General features: G+C 37.8%; 1 protein-coding gene across 1 annotated transcript in view; it reads left to right on the forward strand.

The window, feature by feature from the left end:
* LOC105492064 (cell division cycle 40) overlaps positions 1-16,309 on the forward strand; it is a 50,004-nt gene that overhangs the window by 30,509 nt on the left and 3,186 nt on the right. Inside the window, exons 8-14 of the mRNA XM_011758930.2 lie at positions 450-524; positions 2,684-2,729; positions 5,041-5,142; positions 6,699-6,814; positions 7,068-7,201; positions 13,479-13,555; positions 16,069-16,213. Coding sequence (XP_011757232.1) covers positions 450-524; positions 2,684-2,729; positions 5,041-5,142; positions 6,699-6,814; positions 7,068-7,201; positions 13,479-13,555; positions 16,069-16,213 — 695 coding nt within the window. The remainder of the gene's footprint in view (positions 1-449; positions 525-2,683; positions 2,730-5,040; positions 5,143-6,698; positions 6,815-7,067; positions 7,202-13,478; positions 13,556-16,068; positions 16,214-16,309) is intronic.

A 16,309-nucleotide genomic window follows, 5' to 3' on the forward strand; every position in this document is an offset into this window, starting at 1 on the left:
TCTGTGGTTATCACACTTCAGAGATTAGATGCGCCCTGGTTTATAAACTATGGTAATTTTTAAACTAATGCAGAGATAAGGTACACGAAAATTTTTGATGTTGATATTCTTTGTCATATGCACCATTCCAACTTGTAATTTCCAACTCTTTGCAAAGAGCAAAGGGACTAAGTAAAAAAAGGAAGAGAAGTGGGGGCAGTAGCAATTTGATTGACTCAGGATTCCATTGGGTGAGGAACTCAATATTAAAGGTTAGAAAAAAAAATCTTCAAAAGCTTGGTGTCAATAAGGTCTGCTCTTGGAATGCTAATGAAAGTTATTCTGGGGTGTGATTTTTGGAATGAAAAATAGCAAATTAGGGTACTTAATATATACTGTCTTTTCTTGATGCTTCATTTGAGCTGATCTTTTGAATGCTTCTGGTTGATAACTGTAATACCTTTTTATAGGGCGTCAGTGCAGTCAGATTGTTTCCTCTCTCTGGCCATTTATTGCTGTCTTGTTCCATGGACTGTAAAATTAAGGTGAGTTTTCAGTAGCAGAGTAGGAGTGCTGCAAAGCTAGTTCTTTGTTTAAATCTGTTTGGTTAATTATAAAAAAATTTGGGTTTGTTAGGCAATTAGAAGCTAATTATTTTCTCTTAGATCCTGTAAATGCAACAATTTATGAACTACTTCCAAACATAAATTCCATATGGCTCTGTGGTCCAATTAGCTAGCCCCCCCCCCCTTTTTTTTTTTTTTAAGATGGAGTCTTGCTGTGTCGCCCAGGCTGGAGTGCAGTGGCATGATCTTAATTCACTGCAAGCTCCACCTACTTACTGGGTTCACGCCATTCTCCTGCCTCAGCCTCCCAAATAGCTGGAACTACAGGCGCCTGTAGTGGCTAGGCCGCTTTTTAAGCCTAGAAAACTGATGAGAATGTAATCCAATCATGTTGGCTTTGGACATACAAATATTTAATCACTAATCATTGTAGAGATTTTATATATGTAGTAGTTTATTTGTTTCTCCAAACCTTATGAAATAGAGAGGACATATGATAGAAATCCTATTTTTAGAAAGTAGAAAATGTAATTCATCCATTTTCTTCTAAATACTAGTAGAAACCAAGTAACAGGACTGCTCCCAGCCCCTTCTTTCACCTTTTCTAGTCTTGGGAAGCTCCATCTTTAGCTTCTGTTCAGTTGTAGAATGTGTGGTAGAAAAAACTCGGTTGCCAATGCATCTCAACCTGAATATGCAGAATGTCTTGAAAAAATTTTTAAATCTGAAAGGATAGTTCTTACCGGTTTTGTGTCTTCTCTTTGTCTGGACCATTATGATGGTTCAATAAATACCAACGCTATAGTACTCTTGGGGCTTCAAAAGTTGAGTCATTAAAATTTTATCATTTGTAAATAATTCATGGATATTAACAATGAAAAAGGCCACTTCTTTTGATAAGAGCAACCATTTAGGCATTTGTCTCTAATAGCTTAAAATGACAGGCCAACATTTTGGAGTAAAAACCCCCATTTTACTTTTACTTGGTACAAGCCATGTTAATTGAGATGTTGGTCTTTTCTTTGACCAACCAAAAAAGCATAGAATTCAATTTAGTTGACTTCTATAAACATTCTATTATGTGGAAGGGACTGAAAGTAAAAGCTTATGAAGGCACTGTCCCTCCCCCTTAGGATGATCATTTTATTACGATATAAATGATCATTATAGAGGTAAGCACAAGATATGCTGGTTTCAAAGAGGAAGCATACCTTAGTAAGAAGGTTAAATAAGTAAAGAATAAGGAAACAGGAGTAGAGTTTGCCTGAAAAGAGTGAAGAGAATGAATCAGCATAGTGTGTGCTGAAAATAACAGTTTTGTGCTTGCTGGAGCGTAACATCTAAGAGACAAGGAATGATTGCAGTCTTGGGCAAGAAACCAGGTCTCAGAGGTCCTTTCCTAGTATGCTACAGTAACTGAGACTGTGTCATATTGGCACTGGTGGCAAGGAAATGCTTTCTATTTTAGAGTACTAGTAACATTGTTGAGGATTGGATTCAAGGCAGTCAAGAATAAAGCTAGCCTTGAAGCTATTGTATTAATCTACCTTAGATGTGCTGAGAATTATGAACCTTTTATTTTAGTCTAGATCATCATTTTCTTATAGCTTCTGTAATACTTGTTACCTCAGAAAACTAAACAAAAAAGCCTTTCAGTATCAAATATATAAGTGGCGGTTTTAATAACACAATTCCTTTAAAAGTTGGTATACATGGCGGTTTTAATAATATTTAATTCCTTTAAAAGTCGTTTGTAGTGCTACAAAAATAGAAACTTTTCGTCCTAGAAAATGTATGAAACAGAAAAGAGCAATATGAAAATGAAAACTCACTTGAATTAACTCCATCTATAGTTAAGTTTCTTGATATTTTGATGTAAACATCTTTAAAACTCTTTAGTTTTGAGTGTATGTGACTGTGTGTGTGTGTGTGTGTGTGTGTGTCTTCCAAATAATATAACACAAACTGGCAGCACCAAGCAATATTTAATGATATTCAGTGTTTAATATTTAATGATTGAAGCTGTGTGTTTACACACACAGATATGCACACACGTAACCAGCAAAGGGCTGGTGTTATTGATTGAAAGACCTTTACTAAATGTAATATTTCTATGTGTTGTTTTTTTTCTACCCCAGCTATGGGAGGTTTATGGAGACCGGCGCTGTCTGAGAACATTTATTGGTAATGCTTCTTTTCTCTCCAACATAAATCTGGGAAGAATCGACAGTAATTTTACTACACTGATAGGAAGTAAAGTCTTCATAGACTTGAGCTGAATCTGGAAGGAGGAGTCAGTGTCCCCAGTTAGACAAAGAAAGAGAACTAGGAAGCAAGAGCAGCAGATGCAAAACAAAAGTAGCGTGAGGCAGCGTGCTGCTGAGGGGATCCACATACATTTCAGGATTGTCAGAGTATGGGGGATGGTGAGAAACAAAAGCAGAGAAAAGTAGCAAGAGAGGGACCAGAGCGTGGAAGACCTCCTGTGCCATTAATAAAGAGTTTAGCCTCTGTTGTGAGGGCATTGGGGAACCATTAAAGAGCTCTTTCCGGAAAGCAACATGATTTGAAGTTTACGAAGATCAAATGGCAATACGCAGGATGATTTGGTAGGGCAAGCCTGGAGGAAGGGAAATGAATTACACAGTTATTTCATAGGTCTGGTTTAGAGATGATGAGAGTCTGAACCAAAGCAGCAGAGAGAGAAGACATATTAGAGTTAAAGTCAGTGAGATTTAGTAATGGCATGTGAATGATCACAGTGAGACAGGAATCTAGGGTGACTCCCATGAGACTGGATGAATGATGTGCCATTCACCAAGAAGGAACATAAGATGATGGTGAGGTTTTAGATATACCAAATTTGAGCTGCCTTTGGGATATTGAGGTGAAAATGTCCAGTAAGCAATTAAATAGCCAAATGTTGAGCTTTGAAGAGAGACTGAGAATTGGCAGCTAAAGCATAAAAAAAGGATGAGATTGAGAGAACTCCTTGAAGAAAGAAAGAAGGCCAAAGGGAGGACAGCTTTGTGACAAGCTAGCCTTTTTGGTAGAGAAAGGTTTATTGTCTTTGTCAAATTTCATGTGAAGGCTAGTTACTCTTTCCAGATTTAACTGTACCACATTGAAATGGTGTGACTCTTAGTGGCTCTGTTTTTAGATTAAAGTGGGAGTCTGTTCGGCAGTGCTTTATGATTTTAGGGCCTCCCTGTACAAATTAATTCTGCCTAAGATGACACCGCAGCCTAAAGGAAGACTTGTGGAGGGCTCTTAGCTGTGTACAGGGGAACAAAATGTCTCCGTCAGATAGAGTGGATTTGGTCTGCATCTGTCTCCCCTGTACTGACAGACCATTTTTCTGTGGAAAACTGAAATTTTCCTCCTGAGGGAGATGATAGCAGCTCTGACTGGGACTCCGGCTGTAGAAAAGGATGGCTAATTGCCATGACACATACCTCCTGATGAGAGTTCACTGGAGGTGATGGTTTAGAGCTGCTGCATGTGGTTAACAATTTGTGCCGTGCTCATTTTGCACAATTGTATGTGTCTTTGTCATGGTGGGGTGGAACATTTTTGCTTTTGTTTAGCCACATTTTATTTTTCCCTGTAACTTTTAAGAGTTGAGTGGTCTGGCAATATTCATTTTTAAGTAAAGTGTAATCAGCACCTTAAAATTAGTGTATTGTCAAAACATCATCTTAAAACAATAGAAGCTAGCCTGGGCAACATGGCAAAACCCTGTCTCTGCAGGAAATACAGAAATTAGCCAGGCGTGGTGATGTGCACCTGTAATTCCAGCTACTCGAGAAGTTGAGGTGGGTGGATCGCTTGAGCCAGAGAGGTTGAGTTTACAGTTAGCTGAGATCCAGCCACTGCACTCCAGGCGGGGCAACAGAGTGAGACCCTGTCTCAAAAATAAAAAACCAATGCAAGCTAATAGTAGTTTTTGGAAAGTCTCCTACATTCTGAATCAATTTCTATGAAATTTGGTAATATGATCACAGAAATATGCAATTATTGAACAAGGGCTACAGTTTCCTGAGCTTTAGGTTTAGGTCACTTTGTTTTCACTTGCAGCCTGGTGAACAGTCTGAGAGTGAACCTCCAAAATTCCAGCAGCCATTTCTTTCACTGGCAATAATTGGTCTTTTAAATTCATAAATTCTTGGCTAGCTAGTCGTCACTTGTATGTACTGCATATTAAGAAATTGCTATGACAGACTTAAAAGAAAAGTTAAACCTTTTCTCTTGGTTCTTAACCAAGATGTTATGCATCAGAATCACCTGAGGAGCTTCTTCAAGGGGAAAAAAACGCCCACATTCTGAAGCCCACACATAACATATTCTAAGTCAGTAAATCAGGCAGTGGCATTCCAGTGATCTTGACTCACAGCCGAGAACCACTGCTTAGTGCTGTGTCTCTTTATGGTGTTTATGTTTTAAGAGAAGATATGATGCTTCACCTCATTGCTGTTTCTGTTGACTCCACCTTTAGGTCACAGTAAGGCTGTTAGGGACATTTGCTTCAATACTGCAGGAACACAGTTCCTCAGCGCAGCCTATGACAGGTATCTTAAGCTCTGGGACACTGAGACAGGTAAGAGTTCACTTATGCTAATACATATCCATCTTACAAGTTATCGTTTATGTATGAAATGGTGTGAGTAGTCTTCTGTGGCCAAATGGCACCTTCTCTAACTGCTGATTCTCTTACCATTCACTGTCAGCAAATATCACAGAATACATTTGTAGAGTTGAAACTGAGCATAAGTAGCTCTTTTACTGTGAAACTTGTTTCCACCAGATAGAGTTTATAAAGCAAACATATTGACAGATAAGCAAAGTCAAAATCTTGTATAGGCCATCTAATTGATCTTTCTGTTCCCCTACATCATCTCACACTGTGCACTGCACATAACAGAAGTGCAATAAATGTCTAATGAACAAAATTAAATGTGTTTGCACAAATTGATTAAAATGTAGGTCTAAACTTTCACAGGCCAGTTGGTTTTATATATTCACAGCCATACTAATTGCTGCTTATTAATTGATTCACATTAATATGTTGTGGCTAGTATAATTTTATGTAATTAGAAAAATCATCTTATTATCTTATTGTCTTATTATCATTACCCTTACTGTATTTGAAGGGTAAATGATAATAGTTAATATTTATTAAACGTCATCTAATAGGCATAATTGCTAAGCATTGATATTCAGTATCTCCTTCGATCTTAATTTATCCCTGTGAGGTAAGTACTATTATTAGATTATAGATACGGAAACTGAGGCTTAAAGAGCTAACTTTTTCAGGGTCACACAGCTAGTAAGTGGCAGACTTGGTTTCAAACGAAGCTCTCTCTGATGCCAAAGCCCATGTTCTTCAGCACTTTAGCAGTGGTTCTCAGTTCTGGCCACACATTATAATCATCTGAAGAGCTTTAATGTTACTGATACCTGAGTCCCACCTTCAGAGGTATTTACGTAATTGGTACAGTGTATAGACTAGATGATTGTACCGTGTAGCCAAGGCTGAGAGACTACCATTTTGCAGGTTCTTTTAAAAATCAAGATAAAATATACATACAGTAAAATGTATGAAGTGCCTAAATATTCAGTGATTTTTTTTTTTTTTTGTAAACATACCTATGCAGTTGTCTACCACCAAGATCAAGATATAGAATATTTCCAGCACTCAGTAAAGGTTTCTTATGCCTTTTCCAGTCTGTGCCCACTCCCAGTAACCATGGTAACCACTTCTGTCATCACAGATTCATTTTTCCTCTTCTTAAACTTCTTATATATGAAATCATACCATTTTTTCTCTTTTGTTTCTAGCTCCAGCATAATGTCTGAGAGTCCCTCATGGCTTATACCAATAGTTTGATCTTTTTTATTGCTTGCACTATTCCATTATATGAATGAAGTTATAATTTATTTATTCTACAATTGGTAGTGCAGATTTACTTTTGAAAAAATTATTTTTAATCATTAAAAATCTGTGAAAAAGAACAAATGTAGTTTACAGTAAAGAGCAAGCAGGCAGCCCTTCTTCAAAATTTATTAAGCTGGTGACCTCTAGATCTTAATCTCACAGTCATCTTTAAGTGGTCAAATTTATTTTACCTATTTAATTTGAGTCTTTGGTTTTAGGACAGTGTATATCAAGATTTACAAACCGAAAAGTACCTTATTGTGTCAAATTCAATCCTGATGAAGATAAGCAAAATCTCTTTGTGGCTGGGATGTCTGATAAGAAGATTGTGCAAGTAAGTTTTTCACAGTATTTTGTTAAGACTCCTAAGCTTTATGTTGTATAAGGGGATGGAATAAGTTAATAAGCTAATGTTACTCATTTAATGTTTGCTACTTTTAGGGACGGCTGATGCACCATTCTTAGAAAAATTTACATTTATAAAAACATCATGTTGAAGATCTTCTCCTTCTCCACTTTCCAGAATTATGGTCTTTCATAAATCCACTCTACTTCTGTCTTTACCTTTTTTCTTGCTTGATATACAGTGGGACATTCGAAGTGGAGAAATTGTGCAGGAATATGATCGGCATTTGGGAGCTGTCAACACCATCGTTTTTGTGGATGAGAATAGGAGATTTGTGAGCACATCTGATGATAAAAGCCTTAGAGTTTGGGAATGGTGAGTTTCCATCAGTACAAAATGTGATTTATATAAAGCAAGCAGTTAAAAATTATATCGACAAAGATGAAGCCTGATAATATGGAACCATTGAATATTTTTTGCAACTGTGATCCTGGCTTGCCAATCAAACTTTTAACTATGTAAATACTGACAATGTGGAGATTAAAATCTAAACATGCTACCATTTATAATCTTTGGATAGTCTTTTCAAAGGATGTGTATCTTGAGTTGTTTTTCTTATAGTGATGCTGGATTTGTATTTTGCTGTCTTACATTCTTTATTAGGTTCTTTATTCATCTCTGTAAAATAACTGGCAAGGAGGAGGGGGATTGAGCATGAGATCGTGGCCCTAGAACCACCCAAAGAAAGTAGTGGCGTATATCTTAATTTTTTTAAATGTCCACTTTTTATGATTATTCAGTACTGAAAGATGCCCCATGTATTAGTCTGTTTTCACACTACTGATAAAGACATACGTGAGACTGGGCAATTTATAAAAGAAAGGCTTAATGAACTTAAGTCCCACATGGCTAGGGAGGCCCCACAACCATTGATGAAGGAGAAAGGCCCTTTTTTTTTTTTTTTTTTTTTGAGATGGAGTCTCGCTCTGTCGCACAGGCTGGAGTGCACCAGTGTGATCTCGGCTCACTGCAGGCTCTGCCTTCCAGATTCACGCCATTCTCCTGCCTCAGCCTCCCGAGTAGCTGGGACTACAGGTGCCCGCCACCACACTCAGCTCATTTTTTGTATTTTTAGTAGAGACGGGGTTTCATTGTGTTAGCCAGGATGGTCTTGATCTCCTGACCTTGTGATCCGCACACCTCGGCCTCCCAAAGTGCTGGGATTACAGGCGTGAACCACCACGCCTGGCCAGAAAGGCACTTCTTACATGGCGGCAGCAAGAGAGAGAATGAGAGCCAAGTGAAAGGGGTTTCGCTTCATAAAACCATCAGATCTTGTGTGACTGATTCGCTACCATGCGAGAACAGTATGGGAGAAACCATCCCCATGAGTCAGTTATCTCCCACAGGGTCGCGCCAACAATACATGGGAATTATGGAAGTACAATTCAAGATGAGATTTGGGAGGGGACACAGAACCAAACCATGTAACCCCATATCATCACTCTGGTACAAATGTTTTACTTATAGAATATAGTCATATATTGGTTAATTGTACTTTCCTAGGGAAAAAAATATTTTTCTAAAGTTAAGCAATATACTAGTTTCATTACATATCATTGTGTGTTCTATAATTTAGTTGCAAAAAAATGCTTACTAACCTTTTTGTTAAAATGAATGACTGAATGGAAACCAGTCAGTTATGAAGCACAGCTCAGCCATGAGTCCTCCTAGCAAGGACTAAAAAGTGTATCTTTCCATCCCCCACAAGTTTTTCTGCTTTAACAAGTGGAAAGCCTTGAACCACAGCCAGTGGTTTCCTCTTTATACCTAAGTCCCTTTGGGGACCTGAGCAGGTCCCTAACCATTGTCAGGACAATCTGGGTGACTGAACATTTAATGTAATTTAATTGTAGTTTCTCCCACACTCACCACCACCACCACTGCACCCCTTCAGATTATCCCCAAGTAGTGGAGAGTAGTCTTAACATATAGCCCATGTTAGAGACTACCTTACAGCTAAGATCTTTCTTACTTCAGAAATGTTTTTTTACAGAGTATCTAATATGGACCCCAAGTTTTATATGAACCACCTTAAATCATTTGCACAGACTCTGGAGAATAAACATACATATACATGTTCTGTTTTGTTTTATGTACTTTAACAGTTTGATCATACTCAAACTTTCTGATGTTTCTACCTTCAGATATTTTCAAGTTTAAATGTAGAGTGGTATAAAAGAAGTTGGTAAATATTTAAACAATCGAGCAATTACAGGGCTTAAGGATATGTGTATGTGGGTGTTCTAAAGTAAAACATTGGTCAGCCAAGAATTTTTGTTAAACTAATGGTAATGTTAGTATGTTTCTTTTTTTTTTTATTTCCTCTCAGATCTTAGGAAATACTCCTAAAAAGTCATGATACTGTTTTGTTACAAATGACGTCATTCTTTAGATTTTACTTTAACTTGGCTGGGCACAATGGCTCATACCTATAATTCCAGCACTTTGGGAGGCTGATTTGAGTGGATCGCTTGAACCCAGGAGTTCGAGACCAGCCTGGGTTCTTGAACCCCGTCTCTACAAGAAATAAAAAAATTAGCTAGTGTGGTGGCACAGGCCTATAGTCCCAGCTACCCGGGAGGCTGAGGCAGGAGGATTGCTTGTGCCTGGGAGGTCGAGGCTGCCATGGTCTATGCTTGTGCCACTGCACTCTAGCTTGGGTGACAGAGCAAGACCCCATCTGAATAAAAAAATTAAAAATTATAAATAAATATGTAATTTTAAAAAAACAGATTGCAGGCTGGGCACGGTGGCTCACACCTATAATCCTAGCACTTTGGGAGGCCAAGGTGGGTAGATCACGAAGTCAGGAGTTCAAGACCAGCCTGGCCAACATGGTAAAACCCCATCTCTAGATGTGGTGGTGTGCACCTGTGATCTCAGGTACTTGGGAGGCTGAGGCAGGAGAATCGCTTTAACCTGGGAGGTGGAGGTTACAGTGAGCCGAGATTGCACCATTGCACTCCAGCCTGGGCAACAGAGCGGGACTCCGTCTCAAAAACAAAAAAAAACAACAACAAAAAACAGATTTCAGTTTAACCGTTACTATGAGAGCCTTTCTGACCAGTCCTCAGATAAGATTAGGTGCCTCCTCTCTATCATCCCACACTGTCATTGGCTTTCCACAGCTTTTAGCATACTTCAAGTGCTTGTTTGTTTGTTCTCTTTCCTGACAAGTTCTTAACCATGAAAGAAAGAACAGTATGAGTCATGCTTACTGTCTGTTCCCAACACAGTGCCTGGCACACAATATGTGCTGTATCTCTAAAGAAGTCATTATTGGTATAATTATCAATGATGTTACACTGATTGAGCTCTTTCTATATGCCAGTCACTATGCTAAGCATTTCACCTGAACCATATGATTTAGTGTGCAAAGCAATCTTATAAGATAGGTACATTTGTTATTCCCATTTTATGTATAAGGAAGTTAATATAGTTTAAGTAATTTGCCCAAGGTTATATAGGACACGAAAGGGCCAGAGTTCACACTCTGGTCAAACTGATTCCAAAGCTTGTTTTTTGTGTTTTAAGAGACAGGATCTCACTCTGTTGCCTAGACTAGATGTAGTGGTGCAGTCATAGCTTGCTGCAACCTTGTACTACTGGGCTCTGGGCTCAAGCGACCTCCTCCCTTAGACTCCTGAGTGACTGGGACTACAGGTGCATGCCACCATGCCAGGCTAATTTTTAAGTTTTTTGTAGAAACAGGGTCTCACTCTGTTTGCTGGGCTGGTCACAAACTACTGGCCTCACAAAACTTGAATTCTTGATCATGTGGATGGATAGTTAGATGAATGAGGGGACTGGTAAGGAGAGAAGGTAGTAATAACTTGTATTTGATTTGATTAGTGAGAAAGTAATAAATGTGAGGGTCTGTCCTGCTACAAAGACAAGTAGGAAGCAAAACCAGCTCAGGAGCCCTGGAACTGTGCGTCACTGCATAAATCATCCCTAAGAGCAATTACTAGTGATGGCCACTTGCTTAGGAGAGGAAGGGACGCCCTGACCTCCGCAAAGTGACAGCTGACCTCCTCTCTGGGAAAATTAGCAACACTGGGGCCTTCAGACAAGTGGTGTTTGCCAAACTTTTATACTCTGTACCTGCTTAGAGTACCATAATAATACAAGAAAAGGAAACTTGGCTTTCTTAAGTAAAACTATACAAACTAATTGTATTATGTTCTAAAGGAGAATAAAAGACTGTATTAGATATTCAGCAACTTTTTTTTTTTTGAGGGAGTGTCTCACTCTGTCACCTACGCTGGAGTGCAGTGGCACAATCTTGGCTCACTGCAACCTCCACCTCCTAGGTTCAAGTGATTCTACTGCCTCAGCCTCCCAAGTACTGGGACTACAGGCATGCGCCACTACGCTTAGCTAATTTTTGTATTTTTAGTAGAGACAGGGTTTCACCATGTTAGCCAGGATGGTCTCAATCTCTTGACCTCATGATCCGCCCACCTCAGCCTCGCTAAGTGCTGGGATTACAGGCGTGAGCCACCGCACCGGGCCAACTCATGGTATTTTAATTGACCAAATGCATGAAATGTCATAGACGTGTTTTCTCCAGAAGGTATTTATTTTGGTAAAATATTTCTTAAAGAAAATTTTATGGAAGTTGACACTACTGTTTATATTTTAGCTTTAAAAATTCATAGACATTTATTAGGTTTTTTTTTTGGTGAATTCATTTTTAAACTGGAGATTATTTGCAAGATATGAATTACTAGCTTATTATACTGAGTTACAGTATCCAATTAGAAAATAGTGCTGTGTTTGTTTGTTTGTTTGTTTATTTTTGCGATGGAGTCTCACTCTGTCGCTCAGGCTGGAGTGTCGAGTGCAGTGGCATGATCTCGGCTCACTGCAGCCTTCGCCCCCTGGCTTCAGGCAATTTTCCTGCCTCAACCTCCCGAGTAGCTGGGATTACAGGCCTGTGCCACCACACCCAGCTAATTTTTGTATTTTTAGTAGAGACAGGGTTTTGCCATGTTGGCCAGGCTGGTCTCAAACTCCTGGCCTCAGGTGGTCCACCCGTCTTGGCCTCCCAAAGCGCTGGGATTGCAGGTGTGAGCCACCGTGCCGAGCCATGTTGTGTTTATGCCTAGCAGGCATTGTTGCTAGAAATAATGAAGTCCACAGCGTGGTTCCAATTCTTCTTCCAAGCTCCTGGTATGAAGATTCCTTGAAAGAAGGTATCCATTTGAATTTCTGTGTTTACTTTTGTTAACACATTGATCAATATGAACCTGGAATACGGTTAATCTAGAAAATTCTCATGTTTTAATTCATATTGTAAAATAACTAACCACTAACAATAAGTACAAGGAAGGAAGAAACAAGCCTTTTGTCGATCGCAGATCTTTTTAATACATTTGAGTCATTCTAAATGTCAGTTCTCATTGGTACCATAGAGGTTTATAAAGGGTTGGAGATCTGACAAATGATGTTATTCCCCAGGTTATACCTGAAAATGTTTTCCTCTGACCACGACCCTGATAGAAGTTTCTTCTAGTCATTTGCTCCTTCTGCTGGATGGATGGATAAATAGAGAAAATCCTTATATTAAGGCACATTATTATTGTTTTACAGTTAACCAGAGTATTGGAACTTGAAACAGGGTTTGAAATTGAAATTGCTGCTGTATAATCTGTGTTACTCATCAGATTACATTTCCCACACATTACTCTGTAAAAAATATTTCTGGTTTCATGAAAAGCAACAAGACCAAAACTCCTTTCAGAAAAGGATTTTTAGCTTGGAGAATATTGAAAATGAAAAGGCGCTTAGAACTTTTGATGGTTCTAAATTTAGGTGGCTAGTTTTTGATTTTTTTTTCTTTCATTCTTTGTATCACTCACATGAGTTTTTTTTTTTTTTTTTTTTAATGTTTTTTCTCCTTCACCAAACACATTTGAAATGCTTTACATGTAAACTGAAAATAGTCCAGGTACCAAGCATTTATTTATCATAATTTATCATCATTTCTGGATGGGCTAGACCAGCTCACAGATCCTGACAGCTTTGCCTGCCATCCTCCTGCATTGCTGCAGGCTCTTTAACACTCTCACCCCCTCGAGTTAAGGTTGACTGGCTGGTAAAATAACACTTCCCCCAGGCTTGCCTCAGACATCTTGCTTTGCCCTACCATGGTACATTTTTAATTGATTTATTTATTTTTACTTCAACAGCTTTTGGACTAAAAATGGGTTTTGGCTACATGGATGAATTATATCGTGATGAATTCTGAGATTTTAGTGTACCCGTTGCCATGGTACATTATTAAAGAACTTTTAGTAACAGATTTTTTAACATAAAGGCCGGGTTTAAATCAAATAGAAAACAAAATCACTGTCACTGTTATAATGACCATGGAAAGTCATTTATGAAGTACAAGATTCACCATAAGCAATACAGTGTCATCTTGTGATTTTTCTTCTTCCAGAAAGTTTCATGAAAGATTTATTAAATACATAATTTCAAGAGTTTGCTTTTATTTGCATATTATTCCTTTGTTCCAGAGATAATTCTTCAGAAGGTACTTTATAAAAATTGCTTATTCCGATATCCTATTTAAAATTTTTAGGGATATCCCTGTGGATTTCAAGTATATAGCAGAACCCAGTATGCACTCAATGCCTGCAGTGACTTTGTCTCCAAATGGTGAGTTCGTGTGTAGGTTGTATTTTTAAATGAGCTTTTAAGATACGGTGTGATTTCTGTATTCAAAAGAACTTTGGCCCCTTCCTTCTTGGCAAAGTTTGTCACAGTGCCATTACTTGTATAAGGTAATCTTTACAATATTAGAAAGAATTACTGGCTTTCATATGTAAGTCACCTCACCTACTTTTCTGTGTCTTTTTTTAAATAAAAATTAAAAAATGATTTACTGCTAACCTTGATTGAACATCAGAAGATTTCTGTTTAACAATCAGTTTTCTTTTCTTTTCTTTTTTTAAGAAACAAGGGTCTCCCTTTGTTGCCCAGGCTAGTCTCAAACTCTTGGGCTCAAGTTATCCTCCCTCCTCAGCCTCCCGAGCTGCTGGGATTACAGGCCTAAACCACTATGCCCGGCCAGAGTTTTCTTTTCTCATTCTCCTTCCAAAGAGAATCACGTTCAGTACATTATTTAATAATGATTGGCCAAGGCAGGAGAATCACTTGACCCCAAGAGTTTGAGACTAGCCTGGGCAACATAGAGAGACCTCGTCTCTACAAAATAAAATTTTAAAAATCACCTGGCGTGGTGGTGCACGTTTGTAGTTCTAGCTACTTGGGAGGCCGAGATGGGCAGTTTGCTTGAGTCAGGAGGTTGACTATGATTGCATGACTGTACTCCAGCCTGGGCAACAGAGCAAGACCCTTCTCTCTAAAAAAAAAAATAATAATGGTTTATTGTAATCTCTTTCAGGGGATAGGAAATTTTGGTCTGATTCTTTATAATGAGAACACTTTAGCAATTCACTATAAAAAATTTTCTCAGGCAAAAATTAAAAAGATAAATCTATTTAATATTGTTTAATCCATTGTCTTCAGTACAAGATAATTTGTGCTACAGATATACTGACAATATACTGATGTAATTATAGCTCTACATGACAGTCTTAAAGTGAGGGTTCTGATATTTGGGGGACATTGTCATCGAAGCCACTGTCAACTCACATAATGGGGCAAGGAAGAGTTTGCTGTTCCATCAGGGCCTCTGACACAAGCAAATGGTAATAGTTGTCAAATGCTCTATCTTTTTTATAAGAAAAGCAACCTAAGTGAATCCTTTTTTGATAATTGCTAGATTATATACTTCATCACTGTGCATCTACATTTCACGTAGCTTATTTTTAAACCACCTGTTACAAATTTTGTGCCCATCTTGAACAAGGCCATTTACCCACTCAGGCATTGAGTCTATTTCCTTACTTAGTAATGTTTACATGTACTGTTGGCCCTTCGTGTCCATGAGTACCACATCCTGGGATTCAACCAGCACGAGTCCAGAATATTCAACAAAACAAACAGTAAAAAATAACAATATAACAATTAAAAATACAAATTAAAAAACACAGGATAGCAACTAGGTACAAAGCATGTATGTTGTATTAGGCATTATAAGTAATCGAGAGGTGATTTAACATATACAGGAGATATGTGTAGGTTATATGCAAATACTATGCCATTTTATATAAGGGACTTGAGCATCTGTGGATTTTGGTATTGGGTAGGGAGTGCAGATTCTGGAACCAGTTCCCAACAGATACCAAGGAATGACTATATATAGGGTGGAAGTATAGTCATGCATTCCTAACAACAAGGGTACTTGTGAGAAATGCAGCATTAGGTGATTTTGTCATTTTATGAACATCATACAGAGTACTTACACAAACCTAGATGGTATAGCCTACTTACCCCAGGCTGTATGGTATAGCCTCTTGCTCCTAGGCTCTACCCCTGTATGGCATGTTGCTGTTCTGAATAATCTAGTCAGTGGTAAGCATTTGTGTATTGAAACATATCTAAATATAGAAAAGATACAGTAAAAATTTGGCTCTATAATCTTATGAGACCACTGTCATATGTGTGGTCCATCATTGACAGAAAGATTGTTAAGTGGCGCATGACTATAGACACTGCAGTTTAGGCTCTAGGGGCTTTGATGAATCCTAAGTAGAGAAAAGCATTGTGGCTGTTAAAAAAGTTACTATAATTTTTTAAAATTACCTCTTTTTTTGTATAGTTTTATTTTATAACCCTAGGCTTTCTCACCAGTTAATCTTTCTTTATTCCATAATTACCACAGATAAGTCTCTTTCTCCTATTTCCCATAGTTCTGTTGTCTATACTTACTATAAATTCATTTCATTTCATAACTTTTAGCTTATTTCTTTAACATGAAACTTGGAATTTCTATATTTCCTTATTCTTTTAAAAAAAAAAGCTTTTATATGAGAGTGCTCAATGCTATAGGATTGTATACGCAAAAGCCTTTAGTTTATATATTAATACCTCTTGCCAGTGACATATTTGTAACACTTTACAGGTGGTATAGTAAATTTATTTTTTAGTGTTATAAAGTATTTGGGAGCAAAAGTTATATTAATCACAATGAACATATTTAAAATAAAAAGTTTTAAAAAATGTTTTAGTCTTTCTCTAAAATACCTCATTTATTGAATTTACAGGAAAATGGCTAGCATGCCAATCAATGGACAACCAAATCTTAATTTTTGGAGCACAGAACAGATTTAGATTAAATAAGAAAAAAATTTTTAAGGGCCATATGGTAGCAGGCTACGCTTGTCAGGTGGACTTTTCACCAGACATGAGGTAAGTTTAAAACTTCTAACCCGTTCTAGTATTCAAATATGATATAAACTGTTGTTGTACAAATAACACTTTACACATCACTCTCACATAATATAT

This window comes from Macaca nemestrina, chromosome 5 (assembly GCF_043159975.1).
Source record: "Macaca nemestrina isolate mMacNem1 chromosome 5, mMacNem.hap1, whole genome shotgun sequence".
Lineage (NCBI taxonomy): Eukaryota > Metazoa > Chordata > Mammalia > Primates > Cercopithecidae > Macaca > Macaca nemestrina.